We start from the raw sequence: 18,936 nt of genomic DNA, 5'->3' as shown, positions 1-18,936 counted from the left end.
TCTCGCTGATAGCCTGAGCGTATGGCGCAGCAATCATGGTTCGACCCACTATCTCGCCTTGACAATGAATACGATTACCAAGTTCTAAAGATGCAACAGGCTAAACAAGGTAAGAGAGTGTAAATGGTAGATCCCGAGATCCTTCAGGACCTTTCCGCGTTTCAACGGTCTCATCAGGGTCTGTCCGTACGAAGTAAAGGCTCAGGTACCCTGCAGATTATTCTTCAATAGGATCCGTCAGCATCCACAATTTTATTGACCGAACGATAAAGGACATATGAGTAGGAGTTCTAGATTTCATACAACGGTCTCTCTTACTATGCTCTAACAATAAGCACGCAGTGATGCGCTTAGGGCCCGCATAGCCTTGGGCTGAGATATGACTCTTGTTGATAGGATCGTAAGCGCTAAAGGCTATTTGACGAACAAAACGCTGCTCGGAGTATCCATGCTAGGCGAAGTTCTCAGATAGGCATTGAAGACTCTCAGCTGGAGACAACTTCACATCAGCTAGCCGCTTGCAAGGTATGCAATCCAATCTAGGGAGGGAGCCCTTTGTCCGGGTTACTCCAGGTGGGGCATCATCCTTTGCTGACTCCGGAGATTATCACGATTGGCATATGCTGGCAACTGAAATACCTTGTGGGGGTTTGAATTCCCAACGGAGAGAAGCTTGCAGCATGCAGCTTGCAGTTTGCAGAGATAATACAACATTTACACGTGGGGTGCGGCCCGGGAGACCGTTACGAAGGATTCACGCCCCGGCCCCACGAGGTGAGGTGGGATTAGATCCTTCCCCATTTTACACACGTTCCCTTGCTCTACGCTGCAGGGATCTCGGCGATATTCAGTTTGACCACGACCGAAGTCGACATTTGGGCTACGACTGCCGTGTGTTTAGATTTATTTCCTCTTTGGGTTATCTCAGAAGGTCAATTTTCCGACGTCCGGGCCGTCAGTGATGCTCAGGCCGCTTTCTCACGTAATTTCAAAATTTCAGAAATGGGGAAAAAATCAATCAGTGGCAAGCTGAGACTGCTATGGCAAGTTAACATAGTTGTTCATCATTCTCATCACGTAGTAAAGATTAAGTTGTAATATTCGAGCATTGGCTGATACGTATCAGAGATGGCTATTGTATAGTAGTGAAGAATCTAAATGATAGATGATGAAATAAACCGACTAAAGTTGATTGGCTGGCGTATACAATCAATTCAATGTAACTATTGTATAGGTTAGGATCAATCTTTGCTTATACCGTCTATCATCCACAAGTATATTAGGCTCCGGTTCAGCCAGCAAGTTCCAGCGTTATCTAAAACTCTTCAACACTCACCGCCGATTACCAATTGGTTAGAACGCTGCACCGAATCAGATCACATCCTTCATACCCAAGATAACTATTTGCATACCATTTGAGTTATGGATATTACTGGAAACGCATTCATTGTTGGGGGTGGTAAGCAAAATTTCCGTATCAGACTTTCTCCATCCAACAGTCCCGCTAACATGTATCCAGGCAGCGGTATAGGAAGAGCTTGCGCCCTTGGCCTGGCCAAAGATGGCGCCGCCGGTATCCTTATCGCGGACATGAACGTTGAAGCTGCGGGCCGGGTCATTGCGGAATGCAAAGCCGTGGCAACCGCCAGCAACTTTCGCGCTGAGGCGATCCAAATCGACATCTCGCAGGAAGAGTCGGTGGCAAAGGCTACCAGCTTCATGGTTCAGACCTTTGAAAGGATTGACTACTGCATCAACTGCGCAGGGGTAAGCTTTATGCGCGCAGATATCGACTGAGAATGCTAATTCCGTTGCAGATTGGCGTTCAGATGCCCCTCAACATAGCAGAGGCAGACCTGGGCGAGTTCAGCCGCTTTCTGCGAATCCACGTGGAGGGGACCTTTTTGTTGGTGCGCAGCGTCTCTGCCGTGATGCAACGCCAGGAACTGAAGCCCATCGACGCCGCAAACCCGGCCCGAGGAGGGACTCGCGGCTCGATTGTGACGCTGGGCTCGGGGAATTCCTTCGCAGCCACGCCTCACCTGGTGCAGTACACGGCCGCCAAGCACGCGGTTCTGGGTGTCACCAAGAACGCCGGTACGTTCGGCCCGCCTAGCGGCGATTACCCTATTTGGCAAGTTTACTGATGCGGCAAGTCTTAGCTCTCGACAACGCTCCCTACGGAATCAGGGTCAACTGCGTCTGTCCCACGTGGGTGGAAACCCCCATGATCCAAAGCGCGCGGGACGGCGGCATGGACATTGACAGCTGGGTCAACAAGGTGGTGCCTCTGGGCCGGATCGCTACGGCGGAGGAGGTGGCAGATACCGTCATCTTCCTCAGCAGCCCGAGAGCCAGCTACGTGACGGGATCCGGATTCATCATCGATGGAGGCACCACGCTTACCTGCCATGCGTAGACGAGGCGGAGAACCATGCAGGGTCCAGATATTTTCTATTAACGGTTTGTTGAGACAGATCTGGTTGGCAAATATGCGTGGGATCTTAGCTAGAGCTGTTCCGTCAGCGGGCTGTGATATTAGTCCCCAGCCTTAGTTTTTAGCCTCTAGCTCCTAGCAGCCGAATTAAACTAGATCGAGATGACTGCTTACACCAACGACGGCCCGGTGCCGTTTTCACTACACACCGAGTGCTTGAGTGCCGACAATTGTACTCCGTAGGATTGCCGTATCTGCGCCCCTGCATTTATCGCCAGGTACAGTAAGTGACAGTGCTTATTTCGAGTCTTTGGGAGGAATCAAGACTCCTTGTATGGAAATCACTGAGAGTCGAAATGTCTATTTAATTGGCTTCGTTGTTCGCTCATTTATCGATTGATAGAACTATTCATCAACATCTTCTACATCTTCTCCTTCAGTAACAATTTCTCAATAATAACCAAAAATCCCCAATAATCACAATGGCCGAGCAACAGAAGCAGCAGCTTAGCCCTGAGTTGGCCAAGATGCTGGAAGCCAACCCCGAGCTGGCCAAGATGCTCGCCACCAGCGCTGGCTATGTCAACACATTCCCAGCTCCCGGCCTTCGACGCACCGTCCGACACATCACTGGCCACAACGAGGAGGGCAAGGGCGTCTTCATCAAGACTGACTGTGGTGACCACCACCGTGTCATTGGCAACGACCAGGCTCTTGCCAACATCATCTACTCAACCAAAGAGACGCCCGTTGAGATGAACGGCGATGTTGACCTGAAGTTTGCTCTGGAGACCGAGGTAAGCATTCATCTGACAAGGTCTTTCTACTATTGGCACCAAGACTAACTGTTCCAGCCTCCTCTGCACTACCACAACGGCTCTGTCTGCCGCATGATCGACTTTGCCCCCGGTGTCATCTCTCCCATGCACCGCGCCGTGTCGCTCGACTATGGTGTCGTTATCGAGGGAGAGTTCAAGCTGATTCTCGACTCCGGCGAGTCGCGAATCTTGCGCCAGGGCGATGTCAGCGTTCAGCGTGCCAGTGCCCATCAGTGGGAGAACATCACTGGTAACGGACTTTTGCCTGGCCGTATGCTGTGGGTTCTGCTTGACTGCAAGCCTATTCTTATCAATGGCAAGCCACTTGGCGAGGAGCTCAACGAGCTTGCTCCTTACTATGAGAACCGATAAATGGGTTGCCGTAGTAGAGGACCGCATGTATTCTTTATAGAGATTTTCTGGATGTGGGCTATTAGTTAGAATAACTCAAAATGGAATACTACACATCAATTGCGCTAATACCATTATGCCTGATTTTGACCACTTTCGTACATATCATGGAATATATATAAATGACAATTCATACAATGTGTTGGCCCTTTGCTAGTTCCTATAGCGTCATGGGAGATACGCCCAATGTACTTAAAGATGCAAGACTGGGTCATATGCCGCCGTTCATTACATGTATCCATCCAAAATGTACGCCGCTAAGAGGAAGTAGTTGGGCAACGTATCGAACAAAAGCGAGATGAGTCTTCATACCATACCAAAGGCCAAAAAAATAACGATCTAGTTTTTTTCTCTTCTTCTTCTTTTTTTAACCTTTCTCTCTTACTTTTTGTTTATGCGTTTCGGAAATCGTCAAGCATAGCGGGCACGCAAAGGAAATGATCGGTTCACTTCAAAATAAAATACAGCGGATGCATTCCGATGAATCTTAGCGATTAAATTTCATCAAAAAACTGGAACAATAAAATTTCATATGGATAATCCAAAAAGAAATCGTTGAATCAACTACACTACATCTCTTGGCTTTTCTCGGAATTATATACGCCGCCGACAAGTAAAATTTTAAAGCCACAATCTAAAGGTCCTTTTTGACGTTTGCCAAATGCGCTTGCTTGACTTTATCCAGGTTAAACTCGCGGTAGAAGAAGAAGTCCTAATATTAACAAGTCTCGTCAGCTTATGATGCCTCTTCCCCTCTTTTACATCAGTTTCTTGCTTCAAAGATTTACTTACCCAGATTGTACGCCACGCAAACATGTCCAAAAATCGAATTATACCAGTGGCGCTTCCGGTCCACAGCCACGGTACTGGGGACGACCTCAAGCTCTGAGAGACAACATTCGATGCATAAACTAACCTGCTTGTAGTCTCTGCACAAACAAGATATCTCAGTTTTTGCTGTTTATTAGAATCGGGATGCATCAGATTGTGAAATCTTACTGGGTGTTCTTGTAACATGGTCTTTAAATTCAGTGGCGAGGGGCGTGTAGTATGATCCTTTATGCAATCAGTATTCGGTTTTCAAAGTATCAATGCATGAAATAGCCACATACCTGCAGGCAGTTTTCGGTTGACGTCGTTCTTGAGAATGTTGGTTCCAACTTCTCCAGAGATGACCTTTTGCATTCCCCGAGTCAGCGCTAGTCAATGTCAAATATACGCGTATAAGATTGCAGTAAACTCACACATATCACTTTAACACTATATGATAGTAGACGTTCAATTAGTATTCATCTTGCACCTCACAATTCATTCTTATAGTTATGCCTTACTTAAAGGGTGACATCTCAAGACGCAGTGTATTGGAATAATGGTGAAGAGCAGCTTTAGATGCGTTGTATGACGCTTCAGAATGTGAATGTTAGCCTACAATCTTCAACATTGGACTTTGAAAGCGTCAGCATACCTCCGTACATGTATGGCACGACACCGCCAATGGATCCAATGTTGACAACAGTTCCACATGCTCGGATGAGCATGTCATGGAAGTGATGCACCATCTGCATCGGCCCAAAAACATTGACCTCAAACATTCGCTTCACAGCATTGACATCAGTGTCAATGGCAGGCATCGTATAGCCTAGAATGCACATAAAGAGTCAATTAGAGAACTGCTTTCCGTTTTGTAGTGTGAGATTTTATCGTACATATTCCCCTAAGTCAACGTTAGAGAAAACTTCACATGAGAAGAAAGAAGCATACTCACGCATTGTTAACGAGAAAGTCCAAGTAGCCGCCGGTAACTGCGAGGATCTCTTCCTTTAGGTGTATAACAGACTTTTCGTCTCTCACATCCAGAGGAAACCAAGTAATCCCAGCTGCAGTTAGATGATCGCTATCCTCATTCGGGAGCACAGTCGCAATAGCATGGACGCCCCGACGAGTATACTCTAGGACAAGAGCCTCGCCAATTCCGCCTTTCCCGCACCTGTGATGATTCAGTGGAGTTCAGACGGCCGCCAGTTTGCAGTACTTACCCTGTAACCAAGGCGAATTTTTGATCACGACCCATCGCTGAGGAGAATGATGCTGAAGATTCAGAATAACGTAGGCAGTAACCCAAAAACAAGGAAATAAAGAAATTACAGGTGCGTTCACTGAAAGAGGTGAAACTGGATGTGTTGAAGTGTGATATTTGGTTGGTGTAATGATTTTTGTGAACATTACCAATACGAGCATGTATCATTAGGTTGCATCCTTGCAAAGGATATATTTTTTATCTGTTTTAGTCAATTCCCCATTCATGACTATGGGCACAGCATCGGAATCTCAGCTCGATTGCAGGCTACAAGACCCTGCCACAAGTAAGCTACAGCGTTTCGCATCCCGCTCCCAAGATAGGCCTGCACCGTAATCGACTTACACCCTCCCGTCAGCTCCGCTAGATCCTAGATCGGGTCCGCCCCTCGCCGCCGGGCCGAAGCAATTACAGTTAGAGCAAGCACCATACCGCCTGAAGGTGAGGAAAGGCACACTCCTGCTTGTATACTCAGATCAGTAAATTCCGACTGCTGAGCTTACCCGTGTACTCGGATCAGCAGATATTTGTGTATGTCTGCCTGTTCTCTATCATTATGGCGCCACAGGAAGCCGAAAAGAAAGATCAGTATCCATGCGAAGGCACTGTAGGTGCAAGAAAGCTCCGTCCAGCTATAGAGCCCTGCCATCTGGATACACCCGGGCAGTGTAATTGTGAGCCAAATGAAGGAGCACTTCTTATATCGTATCAGTATTATTATCAGCAATGACCTATAAAAACAGACGGGATATGCCCTGAGCGCTAAGCTGTATCGTCGGAAGCCATAGCCCCGCCTGAGAATGGCCAATCTGTAACACATGAGCCTATCCCTTTGATATTGGCACAACTCCTTCTCTTTACGCCTCTTATAAAATTTGGATATTCTCATATCTGGTTTGGTGATAGAATTTCCTCAAAAAGTTAACAGCTTTATACAACCCTTGTATTCTTTGCCTGCAAACTGTTGTCACTATGGGCGTAGTGACGGCGGATATGCCGAGAGCCTGGGCTGTGCTTGGCCTCATGGCCTCGACTCTTCTGCTCTGGCAACTCAGCAAAATTGGGCGGCGGCCAAGCAACTACCCCCCCTGGGCCGCCAACACTACCTTTGATTGGCAACCTTCATCTGATGCCAAAGAAGCATGCCCACTTGCAGTTTCAGAAATGGGCAGAAGAGTATGGACCGATATACTCAATCATGTTTGGGCCTAGAGTTGCCATTGTTTTATCGTCAGATGTGGCTGTCAAAGACTTGCTGGACAAGCGCAACTCAATCTACTCAGGCAGACCGGAAATGTACATGGGCCAAGATATTATGAGCGGAGGTCTCCGTCCGCTATTCATGGTAAGCTTTTTTCATCCGCAATTGCACTCGATTAGCTCGACTTCTAGCTCAATATGATGTTGTCGTGGCTGGTATTGCAGTTGTTCGTTGCATTGGCTGACAGGATACTCTACAGGGAAACGTTCCAGTGTGGCGCATGGTTCGAAAGCTCGCACATGGTATTCTCAATGTGAAGATCTCTCGAACATATGTGCCATACCAGGACCTCGAAGTCAAAGCCATGCTCATGGGATTCTTGGATAGCCCAAAAGACTTTTTGAATCACATTCGCCGATATACAACGTCTCTCACTACGCAGATGGCTTTTGGCTACCGCACAGCGGCAAGCGACGATGAAGATTTACTCAGCATGTTTGAAGTACGCTCTTTGTCATGACTTTACATTTGAAGAGAAAAATGAACTGACAGATCTTACAGAACTTTGATGAGCTCTCCCAAATTGCTACAAATAAAGTAAGTGCCTTTGTTTCCAATTCTACTCACTCTATTGACAGTATTCGCTACCGCAGGCCGGTGCCATACTCGATTTGTACCCCATTGCCAGATCTCTACCTGATTTTCTCCTTCCGATCAGAAAGGCAGGAAAAGAATACCACAAGAGAGAAATGAAACTGTTCATGAAGCACTTCTTGAATGCTCGCAAACAACTGAAGAGCGGTAATGCAAAGGTAAGACACAGGAAACCCGACATGAGATGTTAATCGAACTAACAGCAAGAATAGCCATGCTGCGCCATTGATCTTCTCAACGCACAAAAGGAACTCGGCTTCTCAGATGAGCTAGCATGCTATATGGGTGGTTCCCTCCTCCAAGCCGGCTCTGAAACTACAGCAATCATCTTGGTTGGCTTCTTTGAGGCCATGCTGGTCTATCCTGAGGTCGCCAAAGAAGCGCAAGCGGAAATTGATCGCGTCTGCGGAGACCGCATGCCTGACTTGAATGATGTTCCCGATATGCCTTATATCCGTGCTTGCATGAAAGAAAGTATGCGATGGATGCCTGCTACAGCTCTTGGTGTACCGCATGCCGTGACGCAGGATGACTCCTACATGGGCTATCATATCCCTAAAGACTCTGCTGTTTTTCTCAACGTCTGGTAAGTTGTTACGGCGAGCTCTCTTTCACAGCGAAACCTGAAGTTGCTAAACGAGTTTTCTAGGGCCATTCAAAATGATCCCCAAAGACATCCCGATCCGCGAAAATACGACCCTTCTCGCTGGGCAGGAGACCACCAAAATTCGGCCCAATCAGCTGTCACCGGCGATCCTACCAAGCGTGATCACTATGTTTTCGGAGCTGGTCGACGGTTATGCCAAGGAATGCACATCGCTGATCGGTCTCTTTTCCTGGCAATGTCCCGTACGCTCTGGGCATTCGATTTGAAGCGCCCAATTGATGAGAAGACGGGACGGGAGATCATCCCAGACGTTGATGACATCCAAGATGGTCTGTTTATTTCGCCTGCACCTTTCAAGGCCAACATTGTTCCAAGAAGCGAGAGTAGAGCTGCAGCAGTACGGAAGGAATGGGAGAGTATGGCAGAATTGCTTGACGAGGATTTGCAGTGGAAAATCGTCCCGGAGGGCCTCAAATGGAGAGACTATGAACCCCTCGATGAGAATGAAGATTTACTCGAGGCTCTTAGTTAACTTTTGAATATGGTATTTCTTTCAGATCAATGCAAAAGGCCTGTTATAGAACAATTTACTTTATCCGTACCTCATCTAGGCTTTGCATGACCAGTTAGGATTATCAGTCGAGAAAGGGTTTTAAAGAATGTGGCATAAACTCAGCCTGCTAAGTGTAACATTGCAAACGAACAGCGATTTGATTCAAAAAAAAAAGAAAAGAAACTTCAAATAGAATTGAATAACCCGCTTTACAGTAGCGACCGAAATGAGTGTCCGCTTTTGTCAATGAAAAGATTCTCTCCGCACGGGCCACTTTTGCAAACCTGTGGCTAGTACAGTGCGAACTTCCTCGCATCATCATGTACTGTTTTAGGGCAGTCCTTAAGAGTTCCGTCCGTTTTTGGATAAAGTGCCATTTCCGGCTTCTGATTGCAGCTACCGCCGCCATTACCTTATCAACTGACTTGCAGTACTGTGACCTTCAAGTTGGTTCTATTAGGCAACCACAAGGCTGGATGAGTCGTCAGCTAACGCTGCATGTAACCCGCCAGATTGCGTTAAGGCATGCGCCCACAGAGCCTCGAGTTAAAATCTAACCATAAGCTTCCTCCGCCCACATACTCTTAGACGCCGCTATCTCACAGTTCACCCTCATTCATTAAGGTAGCGCAATAAACAATGACGACAATAAGGACCAGTTACTTCACGAACTCAGCCTGGGCTACAGAGCATTTATCATCTTGCAGCTTGTTAATATAGGCAGTAAGTATAATTAATAAAGATACACCAAGTTCCATCCCTTTATTAGCCACCTCTAGTATCTCTAGCTATAAGGCAAAAAGCTGCGCTGTATATCTATTAACGCTTTTTATAAGTAATAATATGTCGCGCTATTATATACCTAGGAGCCTTTAGAGTATAAAGATCCTTGTAATAGGCGGTACTGCGTTGAGGGCTGGGATGTTAAGCGTCTTGAATTTTCGGTAGTTTGGAATTGCGTTCTTAATCACATCCTTAGCTACATGCGCTACGCTAAAGTTCAGTTCCTCTAGATTAACGCCAAATGCATTTACCAAGACATATGCGATAACATTGCCGCTTGCACCAGCTACCACTATTGCGCTTAGAAGCGCGATGCTTTATAAGCTATAGACCTTGTCTACTAGCTTAGCAAGCACCCTGTTGCGCTATTAGCCCGTCTGCTGCAAATGGAATTCAAGCTGGACCTCCTGACACATATCCTCTTGGGGAATCTTGTTAACAGCGACTGTAACTTTTGGCTCTTGTGACCGACTACCGTCCATAAAGTGAGGAAGGCCTTGTGGCTACTTTATAAGATTACCTAGGATATTTAGTAGGGCTGTGCCTGGATTTTCCAGGAGAACTATTGCGGCGGAGAGTGAATATGGCTGCTGATCCGCTATGATTAATCACTAAAGCGGTAAAAGCTATGCTATTGGATATTTAGTAAGATACTGGGCGAGTTATGCATGTGGTCCATTACCTTCTCTATAGAGGTAACGCACCTATGCCTGGCGCTCCGCAGTGCAGGGGTAGAACTACCGCTGGATGACATTTACTGGATTAACAACGTGCTTTAAGCAGCTGGGAGGTATATAGCGGTGCTACATAAGTTAAGTATAATAATACCGGCAGTAGTTACTAATATTAAGGCGCGTGGGTTGTTAAAGCTGTGGGACTAGCTTGCTATTCTTGTAAATTGCTGTTAATACCTGGTGCAGTTGGATTATAAAGCTCTTGGTAAGTAGTGTTATAGCTTAAGTTTGTTAGTGTTAGCTATGTGTTTACTTAATGGCGAGATTCTTGATAATAATAACAGCAGCCTGGAGCTGGTGGCCCTGTTAATGATATTAGAGTTTTTTAAAAGAAAGCTATTTAGAGTATTTGGCGTGCTAGAAGATAACCCTAGGCGGCTATTATTTAACAAGGGCTGCTAACTGACTAATGTAAAGCTAAGAGTGGATGGTATTTTAATAAAGGGGCACCTGTGGAAGTTAGGCTGTGTTATTAACACCTTAATGTTTCTAAAGAAGCTGCCCTGGATTAATAACCTGAGCGGTTAACTAAAACTGAACCAGCGGAGGCGTCTACTATAACTAGTTTACTGCTTAATTAAACTTAAACACTACCCTCTTGCTGGCTAGATTAATGATTATCTTGCCGCTGATGCTAAATCTAACGCTAAGAAGGGCTATACTTACTTTACTAAGATATATCTCTACCACATGGCCGCTGAATTAGCAGTAGTAATTAAGGTGTGCTAAAAACTAAGGTTAAGCAGTATATAGTACCTGATGAGGCGGCAGGCGCCCTATAGCGCAGTCTTTATGTGGCCTAATTAAGACAAGGACAAGGACAAGGCGAATCCACCGCCGGTGTTTATTTTTACCTTGGTATAGTTCCGTGATTTGGGCTTAAAGACTTACGAAGCTAATGACATTGATTGCCATGTCTCGCTTAAGGTTAGCCTCAAGGAGCCCCTTGACGGCACAGGTGCCCCACACCTCTGTGTCCGCAGGTCGCTGCTCGGCATGTGCTTCTTTAACGGGTACCCACGCACTAAAGTTGTGTTTCCCTGGCCGCGAGCGCTTTAAGCAGTTAAGCCTTAGTACAAAACCTAGTGAGGAGTTGAAGTACCCGTGATAGTCGGTATTAATCTCAATAATTAGCCAACGTTTCAATATATGATAATTCTCATTTCTTCGTCTGCTTTTATATGTTGGCCGGTCGCCAAAGCTGCAGTTCCAAATAGTTGTCTTTCCCGTTATATATATGTATAGACAGTATCCAATTAGCATATGGTGTCGAGTAATGGGTTGAACTCATAACTGGAAGACCATTGGTTTAGTTTAAAAGCTATTTTGAACTTTATGGTACAAATGGTAAGTTATTTCCACTCGCACTGTACCAGCCACAAGCCCCACAACCAGGTCCGTGCGGAAAGAGATTCTAAAGTAATGAAACCGGACACTTATTTCGGTTTTTACTGTATATATGTTCATAATGCAATAACAAAAATGTGAATGGCGCGCAGAATTATTTCAGACCATGGTCAAGGCAACGCAGTGAATTTCAGTGAAAAAGCTCATGTTAGCGATGTCGGCCGCTATAGCCGTGAAAGCACCCCAATCGGGCAAGGCGCTCTCGTCGCGATGGACCGAGCTGCTTTATCGATAAGATTTGTATGGCTCTTTTAGTAGACTTTAGTCTAAATTATGACGCCAATGGGCAGTTGAGAAACACCAAAAATTTCGCAGCTCACGGTCCGGATACTTTGAACATTATTTCCATTGCTGCACAGAACAGAATTTTCAAAAGTCCCAAAATGGCTGAACAAACCCAAAACACCGAGGCCCAGATCCAGGAGCTGCAGAAGCAGATTGAGCAGCTCAAGGCGTCGCAGAAGAGCCCTTACGATGTCTACCAGACATCCCTGACAAGCCGCTACTGCAGCGCTGAGATGACGCAGCTCTTCAGCCAGCGGTCCAGGCACTCTACCTGGCGCAAGCTCTGGCTGGGCCTTGCCGAGGCTGAGCACGAGCTGGGCATCGAGACCATTACTCCCCAGGCTTTGGAGGAGATGAAGGCTCACCTTATCGTCACCGACGAGGACTTTGAAGCTGCGCGTATTGAAGAGAGGATTAGACGTCATGTAAGTTGGCAAAATTGCATCTGTCTTTGCTATACGTTGCCATATCTCATCGTAGATTCTCTTGCTAATATGAATTTTATAGGATGTCATGGCTGTGAGCTTTTCTCTATCATGAGACGTTCTACGACCGGCTGACAAGAATACAGCACGTCCATGCTTTTGGCCTTGTTGCTCCGGCTGCTGCTGGTGTCATTCACTACGGAGCCACATCTTGCTACGTCACTGATAACGCAGAGCTCATTCTCCAGGCCAAAGCTCTTGATCTTTTAATCCAGAAGCTGTCCAAGGTCATCTCCAACCTGAAGGCATTCTCTCTCCAGTGGAAATGTAGGTTATGAGATCAAGATTGTTGTCTTGCCTGTGGCTCAATATTCCCTGAAGAAACATTTTGCTAATTTTCATGCATCATAGCTGAACCTACATTGGCCTACACCCATTTGCAGAGCGCTCAGTAAGACATCCCATTTGACCACAAGCTTTGAAGCCAAAAGTGCTGACAATCCCAATAGGCCCATCACCGTTGGCCGTCGCTGTAAGTGTGCAAAGCCATTCATCCCGTTACGATGATGATTCTGATGAGAACAGCGGCCCAATGGCTTCAGGACCTCACTTTCGATTTGGAAAATCTCGAAACTGTTCGCGCAAACCTCAAGTTCCGAGGTGCACAGGGTACGTCTGGAATCAGTTATTGTGGAATATGATGAACTCCGTGACTCCAAGAATCTCAGTCGCTGATGGCAAATAGGAACTACCGGAACACAGGCATCCTTCTTGGAAATGTAGGCTTATACCTGCGGCGTCAAGCGCGCATGAGCCACTCTACTAACTGCCCAATTCACAGCTTCCAAGGCGATCATGCCAAGTGCGACAAGCTTAACGAAATTCTCTGCAAGAAATTTGGATTCCCGGCCTGCTATGTATGTCATTAGCCCAACCTCCTCATCTCTTTATTCCTATGTAGAGCTCTTGGCCACTGCTTCCCGCTACTATATTCTTCTTTCATGAAAACAAAAGTTGCTAATCTTTTCTTCTTACTTTTCTATTCTAGGACATCTCTACCCAGACATAGTGAGTTTCCCTTATAACAATTGCAGCTTTGCCTTGAACGCCAAGCTATATACTAACTTCATGGATCAGCACGCGCAAGGTCGACCTCATCATTGCCCAGGCAGTGGCTGGCATTGGAGCTAGCGCTCATAAGATTGCAAACGATATTCGTCTGCTGGCAAACTTCAAGGAGATTGAGGTTTGTTTATCCACTTAGATGATGAAGCAGTTACGCAATGTAGCAGTGGCTGACACGAAGTCTTGGTAGGAGCCGTTTGAGGCTAAACAAATTGGTTCTTCGGCCATGGCATACAAGCGCAACCCGGTCAGTAGCTCTCTTCGATAATATCCTTGTGCTCTCCTAAGGAGATGCTATTGTTGTTCATGTTGCTGACCCTCCATTGTTTAGATGAGGAGTGAGAGAATTTGCTCCCTGTCTCGTACCTTGATGTCCAAGCCAGCTTCTTTTGCCAACACGCTGTCCACACAATGGATGGAGCGAACATTGGACGATTCTGCCATCAGACGTAAGTACTATCTTGCCATTGGAATAGTATACAAAAGAAGCTGGATCATGCTCTTCTTATAAATGAATGCAGATGAGTACGGCTAACAGTAACAGGAATGGATATTCCCGAGATGATGCTGCTTGCAGAGGCCGTTCTCATCGGCTTGGACAACGTTACAGATGGTCTCGTTGTCTACCCGGCCCGAATTCGAAGCAGATTCCTTGAGGAGTTGCCGTTTATGGTGACTGAGGCGGTAAGCATTTCAAGTCTCCCGAGAGCCGGTGTCTCCATAGCAGGAGACGCTTTTTCGTTTAATCATTTGCTAATAGCCCCTAGATTATCATGAAGATTGTGGCCAAGGGCGGCTCGAGACAAGAGTAAGTCACGATTAAACAATCATGATGATCATTGCTAAAATAAATAGGGCACACGAGGAGATCCGTGTTATCTCACGCCAGGCTGCAAGCGTTGTCAAGATGGAGGTGAGATGTCTTTTCTCTACATGCTCTCTCGATCATAACTAATCACATGGGATATCTAGGGCAAGCCGAATGACTTGATCGAGCGTATTCGCAACACTGAGTACTTCAAGCCCATCTGGGACGAGCTTGATGGAATGATGAAGCCCGAGTTGTATGTCGGCCGCAGTGTCGAGATTGTCGAGAGATACTGCGGCGCTGGTGGCCCCGTGGAGAAGGTGCTTGCTCCATACAAGGAGTACCTCGCCCAGTCTACCACTGCGCAGCTGAACGTTTAAGCTACCCGGTTGCAGATGGTTGGAATTGTAGAAAAGTGATAAAAAAGGCGGTTGTAAGCCTTGTCAATTGGCTCAAAAGACAACGAAAGGGATGGGATATGAGGGCTATTATGCCTGTAGCTAGTCTAGACACGATGAGCTTCAACATGCTACGTCACATTGCTATTTCAGGGATAGACTGATCGCATACAAACTGGGAATAATCTCATCTATCAGATTCGTCTCTTGACTCCAACCAGAACGGCTGTCTTCATCCTGGAATACGCACATGGCGTCAACTTACAAAAGGCGCTACAGTGGATCCTAGTGGTCATTCCTAGAAGGATTATGCCTCTTGGTCGGCTTAGCCTACCTGAGCCAGTCTGAGGAGATTTAGTCAAATCAATCTAGCAGAAACTATTTGGGAGCTTCTCTACCCTTGGTGCAGACCGGCAGCTAGTTTAGACACTGGCACGGCCCGTGGGCGCTGTCACATTCATGCGAGCGAGGACACGATGGGAAAGTACCCTGGGTGTGAGAAGCCGACTGAGCGGCGACGGATGTCATAGTAGTAAACCCCGAGAAGAATATAGGTCTTTGGGGGTAGTGAAGGATTGTAGGAGCAACTACTGCCATATTCGGTGGTATCAACATCTCTCTCAATATTTAATGTTCAATAAACAATGATCTATATAATGCTTCTATTTCTTTTCTAGCGTAAGTCCCAGATACCGAAGCAACGGAAGAGAAATTTACGTGATACTTATTTAGGACGGATATTTACAAGCGAAAAGGTTCGAAAGATGTTTAGTCTTCAGAATAGTCAACTGACGTAGCTTTTGCCACCTTGCTAATACCGTCGTTTATCTGAGCTTGTACATCACCAGCATAAGTGAGCAAGTCAAAGATTGGTTGTGCTGACCGATCAGGCGCAGCTCGGTTGGTCAACGAAGTTCAGATCGAAAGAATACGTCTTGTGAAGAACCGCAGCATTTCCCTGGACGCAGAGAGATGAAGCGTAGACGACAATCTCAACTTCGCCATCTACAAAGAAACATACTACTAAAAGAAGAACTAGACAAGGCCGGAGCTAGTAGTCTACTGTTGATAGAAAGAGTAAATCTTGCCTCGTATGATTTCTATTTTAGACTCCTAGCTACTCTTGCTAGGGATCCCGAGATCGGCAAAAAAAAGCCAAAGATCACTATGCTGAATCATTTCCCCATCTTCACGCTAGATACATAGTAATTGCGTTATACCGCCATCTCGAAAAATGAGGCTGACCAAGGCTCATAGGTGACAGCCGTTGTGCCTGAAAGCTGACGTGAATGCTTCGACAGACACGCCTCTAGATGCTGCAGGCATTCGAATCCAATATTACCAGGATACCAGGATATAGCCTCTTCTGGTTCGACACGGCACGCAGACACACAAGTTTGTCCCGGCCCGGAACGAGAGATCAGAGCAGGCATCTCGGTGTGCACCGGATTGACGGGATGATAGGAGATCAAGGTGGGGGTTTGCCTAGTACATTCGAGGACCCCGGTCTTCCTGGTAGTGGAGTGGGCGTGTGAGAAGGAAGATCTTATGGACCCCATCTTTCTAGTTGCACACGGGAAGAGAGCAGCTGAAAACTGATCCAAAGGGATTCTTGTGCAGGCAGCGTACAGAATATGCTCATTGCTGCGCTTCTCTCCCACAAGGGAAAAAAGATTTTTTTTTTGCTATGGGATACGGCTTCTTTGTAATTTGGGGGAAAAGTCTTGATTGACGTGGGATTGAGCCGCCTCAAGCTACGTGATGCAGATATATGTAGGTAGTTTATAATGCAAGTAGGCTATCATGTATCCAAGCTCCCAACAGCAAATATTTCCTCTGTCAGTTTTCTGCTGTAGTTTTTTTTGTGCCAAATATCTCTAGTAGTCCCTTTTGGAGATGACACAAATGCTACCTACGTGTAGGTACGGTAACACCAACTGAAACTCCTCGCCCGGAACTCTTGTTGGTTGTGTCATCTCAATTGCGCAATGCCATAAGATCTCATTATCTTGTCGTCTGTGCACCCGTACCCTAAAGCACAGATATGTTCGGACATCTAATTCCTCCGATTGGATGCTACGTCCCCGACTTCAGTTAATGTTCGATCGCATCGCCAATTTCACTTCGCCAACTCCGAAGCTATTTAAACACCCTTAAGTGTGATTTATCGAGTCGTGCTTTAATTTAATAAAACCATAATCGCGCAGTTCTTTAGGTTGCCAATATGTCGACCGGATGGCCGTCATGATGTCTCTCGATTGTTACGTATGTGGTTGTTGGTGTTTGGTGAATCTCATGGGCAATGCATGGAAGATGGAGAATTTGACTGTGAGCGCCTCATATTCTTCTCTCGAGCAAGTTATTAGCTTATAAGAGTAATTGTTGTCCATTTTGTCTATGGAATGATATTGGACATCCAGCGACTGGCGCAAACACCGCTCAAATTGTACCTATGATTCTTCTTGCTTGAACCAAAACTGACTTTTCGACTACATGTATTTTCCCCTCCATTTCAAGTCGACTTCTTATCTTCCGGCTCTTTATAATACTCAGGGTATGACGGTTTGTACCTATCACATATCTGACGTTAGTGCTGCGCAAAAATGAGACGCGGAATCCCATGGCGATAAACGTACCCGAGTAGGTAGCCACCAACCCAATAAGCCAGCACATATTGGACCGACGCAAGAAGCCACAACGGCATCCAGAAAGGCGGCGTGGCCAAAGTTGCACAGTCATAGGAGATGAGCGCGAGTTGGAACACAGAAGGAGCCGTCTTTGCCTTGTAGCAGTCTGCCTGGTAGCCTATCAAGTTGCGAATGAACCGTTCATCGAAGCTGTTATCGAGGCCTTGGGGCTCCGCCCACACTTTGAAAATTAAATCCTCTTTGTTGGATGCATGCGACCAGAATTTGTGTCTATAGGATTGCCTCGATTAGTTTCCACATGCAATTCAACACGGCTGATGAGGCTGCAGGATGCGTGACGCTCACCGTGTACCAGCGAGCACCTCGATAATGCCATCATCCTTTGTAGCTCTTATCTCCTTTCCATTCTTATGTATTCCAATTACACCCTGTTCGACTTGAAAATATTCACTCTGTTTCCAGTGAATGTGCCTATATATAAAATGGTGAGCTTCGCATCAATTTAAAACAGCCCATTGTTTGACAAAAGACTTACAGTGGTGGACCAGAAAGTCCATTTTTGACCAGAGGGTTGTTGATGTAGTGTGTTTCCTTTACAACCCATCGGCCATCAGGTTCTATGAGGAACTCAAAGAGTGCCGCGTCGTTATTGGAATAAACGGTTAAATCTGAAGCAATTTCCGATCGCTGGGGGCGAGGAGAAAGCCACAACTGCCAGAACCAAGCCATAGTCTATCTAGATTGTGTGACAACGAAGTTTAAATATTCTGGATAGTCATATAAAATCCAGTCAAAACAGCGATAACAAGAGGGATGGAGGTGGGGGGCGTGCAGGGCACACGGTTGGAATATTGTGCGTAGGATCGCTGGTGAGCAAGAGCAAGCGATATATGAGCACAACAATAGCAAATGTAATTCACTAGAAGCGATGTTGGTAAGAGATATTCATGGGACTTGAAGTCATATCTCGGGCCGCGCAAAGGGAAATTTATCACGTTTGGCCGTGCACGAGCCAGGGTCCAGCTAGCTATCCAAAGGCAGCGTTTGCATGATCCAATATCTTCCTACTACTAGTTCTACACCGCCGCTCAGCTGAGAACAAGTCTGGATGGCATGATAAATAAGACGAAGTTCCATGTCATGGCGACAAATGTCAGATCCGACTATTTCTAGTTGGATTAGGGTGTATCTCAGAACCTATGCCACTAACACGGAGCAGATGCTAGAAGGATTCCGCATCCCACTTTTAGTGGCGGCCGGGAAGGAAAATCAGGAGGGTGGGCTGACAGAAACGCAGCTATACCTATTTCTCAAACTCCGCCTTGGGTTACTTACTTTCTATCACGGGGTACCCTGTTGCCATTCGCGGGCCGTATTAAGATAGTGCTGCCGCATTTGGCAGCGAACATTGAATTGACCGAAATGCTTTGTGCCGAGCTCCAGTTACCTGGAATTTTTCGTATCTCCACGTGTAGTTGCTATCAAGATACGGAAGGTCGTACGAAACGTGTGAGCAATGTGCTGGGGCGGTATCGTGCCGTTTGCTTTCAACTTGAATAATCCTA

General features: G+C 46.3%; 6 protein-coding genes across 6 annotated transcripts; 4 read left to right on the top strand and 2 right to left on the bottom strand.

Moving 5' to 3' along the window:
- Positions 1-1,336: 1,336 nt before the first annotated feature.
- On the top strand, positions 1,337-2,419 carry TrAtP1_010327 (putative secondary metabolism biosynthetic enzyme; the record flags this gene model as incomplete). Its single annotated transcript, XM_066114657.1, has 3 exons — positions 1,337-1,767; positions 1,818-2,097; positions 2,163-2,419. Exons 1-3 carry the CDS (start codon positions 1,423-1,425, stop codon positions 2,417-2,419), a joined length of 882 nt encoding a protein of 293 aa, XP_065970753.1. The 5' UTR covers positions 1,337-1,422.
- A 245-nt stretch (positions 2,420-2,664) lies between these two features.
- Positions 2,665-3,627, top strand: TrAtP1_010326 (uncharacterized protein; the record flags this gene model as incomplete). The annotated part of the gene is made up of 3 exons (XM_014089790.2): positions 2,665-2,720; positions 2,841-3,234; positions 3,292-3,627. Exons 2-3 carry the CDS (start codon positions 2,920-2,922, stop codon positions 3,625-3,627), a joined length of 651 nt encoding a protein of 216 aa, XP_013945265.2. The 5' UTR covers positions 2,665-2,720; positions 2,841-2,919.
- A 553-nt stretch (positions 3,628-4,180) lies between these two features.
- On the bottom strand, positions 4,181-5,737 carry TrAtP1_010325 (uncharacterized protein; the record flags this gene model as incomplete). Its single annotated transcript, XM_014089791.2, has 10 exons — positions 4,181-4,378; positions 4,459-4,595; positions 4,666-4,722; positions 4,779-4,842; positions 4,911-4,926; positions 4,998-5,070; positions 5,132-5,305; positions 5,373-5,380; positions 5,432-5,653; positions 5,703-5,737. The coding sequence occupies 10 exons, from the start codon at positions 5,735-5,737 to the stop codon at positions 4,301-4,303; spliced, it is 864 nt and encodes a 287-aa protein (XP_013945266.2). The 3' UTR covers positions 4,181-4,300.
- A 1,204-nt stretch (positions 5,738-6,941) lies between these two features.
- On the top strand, positions 6,942-8,737 carry TrAtP1_010324 (uncharacterized protein; the record flags this gene model as incomplete). Its single annotated transcript, XM_066114656.1, has 6 exons — positions 6,942-7,088; positions 7,204-7,446; positions 7,506-7,541; positions 7,598-7,756; positions 7,811-8,184; positions 8,248-8,737. 6 exons carry the CDS (start codon positions 6,942-6,944, stop codon positions 8,735-8,737), a joined length of 1,449 nt encoding a protein of 482 aa, XP_065970752.1.
- A 3,234-nt stretch (positions 8,738-11,971) lies between these two features.
- On the top strand, positions 11,972-15,112 carry TrAtP1_010323 (uncharacterized protein). The gene is made up of 16 exons (XM_014089793.2): positions 11,972-12,392; positions 12,475-12,486; positions 12,539-12,719; positions 12,804-12,843; positions 12,902-12,924; positions 12,978-13,061; positions 13,138-13,171; positions 13,234-13,309; positions 13,441-13,460; positions 13,530-13,638; positions 13,708-13,764; positions 13,849-13,966; positions 14,062-14,201; positions 14,285-14,325; positions 14,373-14,430; positions 14,490-15,112. Exons 1-16 carry the CDS (start codon positions 12,066-12,068, stop codon positions 14,703-14,705), a joined length of 1,536 nt encoding a protein of 511 aa, XP_013945268.1. The 5' UTR covers positions 11,972-12,065; the 3' UTR covers positions 14,706-15,112.
- A 1,981-nt stretch (positions 15,113-17,093) lies between these two features.
- TrAtP1_010322 (uncharacterized protein) lies at positions 17,094-18,319 on the bottom strand. The gene is made up of 4 exons (XM_014089794.2): positions 17,907-18,319; positions 17,717-17,842; positions 17,360-17,641; positions 17,094-17,293 (listed from the first exon to the last, which is right to left on the bottom strand). The coding sequence occupies exons 1-4, from the start codon at positions 18,098-18,100 to the stop codon at positions 17,236-17,238; spliced, it is 660 nt and encodes a 219-aa protein (XP_013945269.1). The 5' UTR covers positions 18,101-18,319; the 3' UTR covers positions 17,094-17,235.
- Between the last annotated feature and the right edge of the window lie 617 nt (positions 18,320-18,936).

This window comes from Trichoderma atroviride, chromosome 5, assembly GCF_020647795.1.
Source record: "Trichoderma atroviride chromosome 5, complete sequence".
Classification (NCBI taxonomy): Eukaryota; Fungi; Ascomycota; class Sordariomycetes; order Hypocreales; family Hypocreaceae; genus Trichoderma; species Trichoderma atroviride.
This window is presented reverse-complemented; position numbering and strand designations above follow the sequence as displayed.

Coding starts and splice junctions, on each gene's coding strand:
- TrAtP1_010323 (XM_014089793.2), top strand. CDS start 12,066: ATGGCTGAACAAACCCAAAACACCGAGGCCCAGATCCAGGAGCTGCAG. Junction 13,062..13,137: donor CAAGTTCCGAGGTGCACAGG/GTACGTCTGGAA, acceptor GATGGCAAATAG/GAACTACCGGAACACAGGCA. Junction 13,765..13,848: donor TGGCATACAAGCGCAACCCG/GTCAGTAGCTCT, acceptor TCCATTGTTTAG/ATGAGGAGTGAGAGAATTTG.
- TrAtP1_010322 (XM_014089794.2), bottom strand. CDS start 18,100: ATGGCTTGGTTCTGGCAGTTGTGGCTTTCTCCTCGCCCCCAGCGATCG. Junction 17,642..17,716: donor GAGGTGCTCGCTGGTACACG/GTGAGCGTCACG, acceptor GCAATCCTATAG/ACACAAATTCTGGTCGCATG. Junction 17,294..17,359: donor GTTGGTGGCTACCTACTCGG/GTACGTTTATCG, acceptor GATATGTGATAG/GTACAAACCGTCATACCCTG.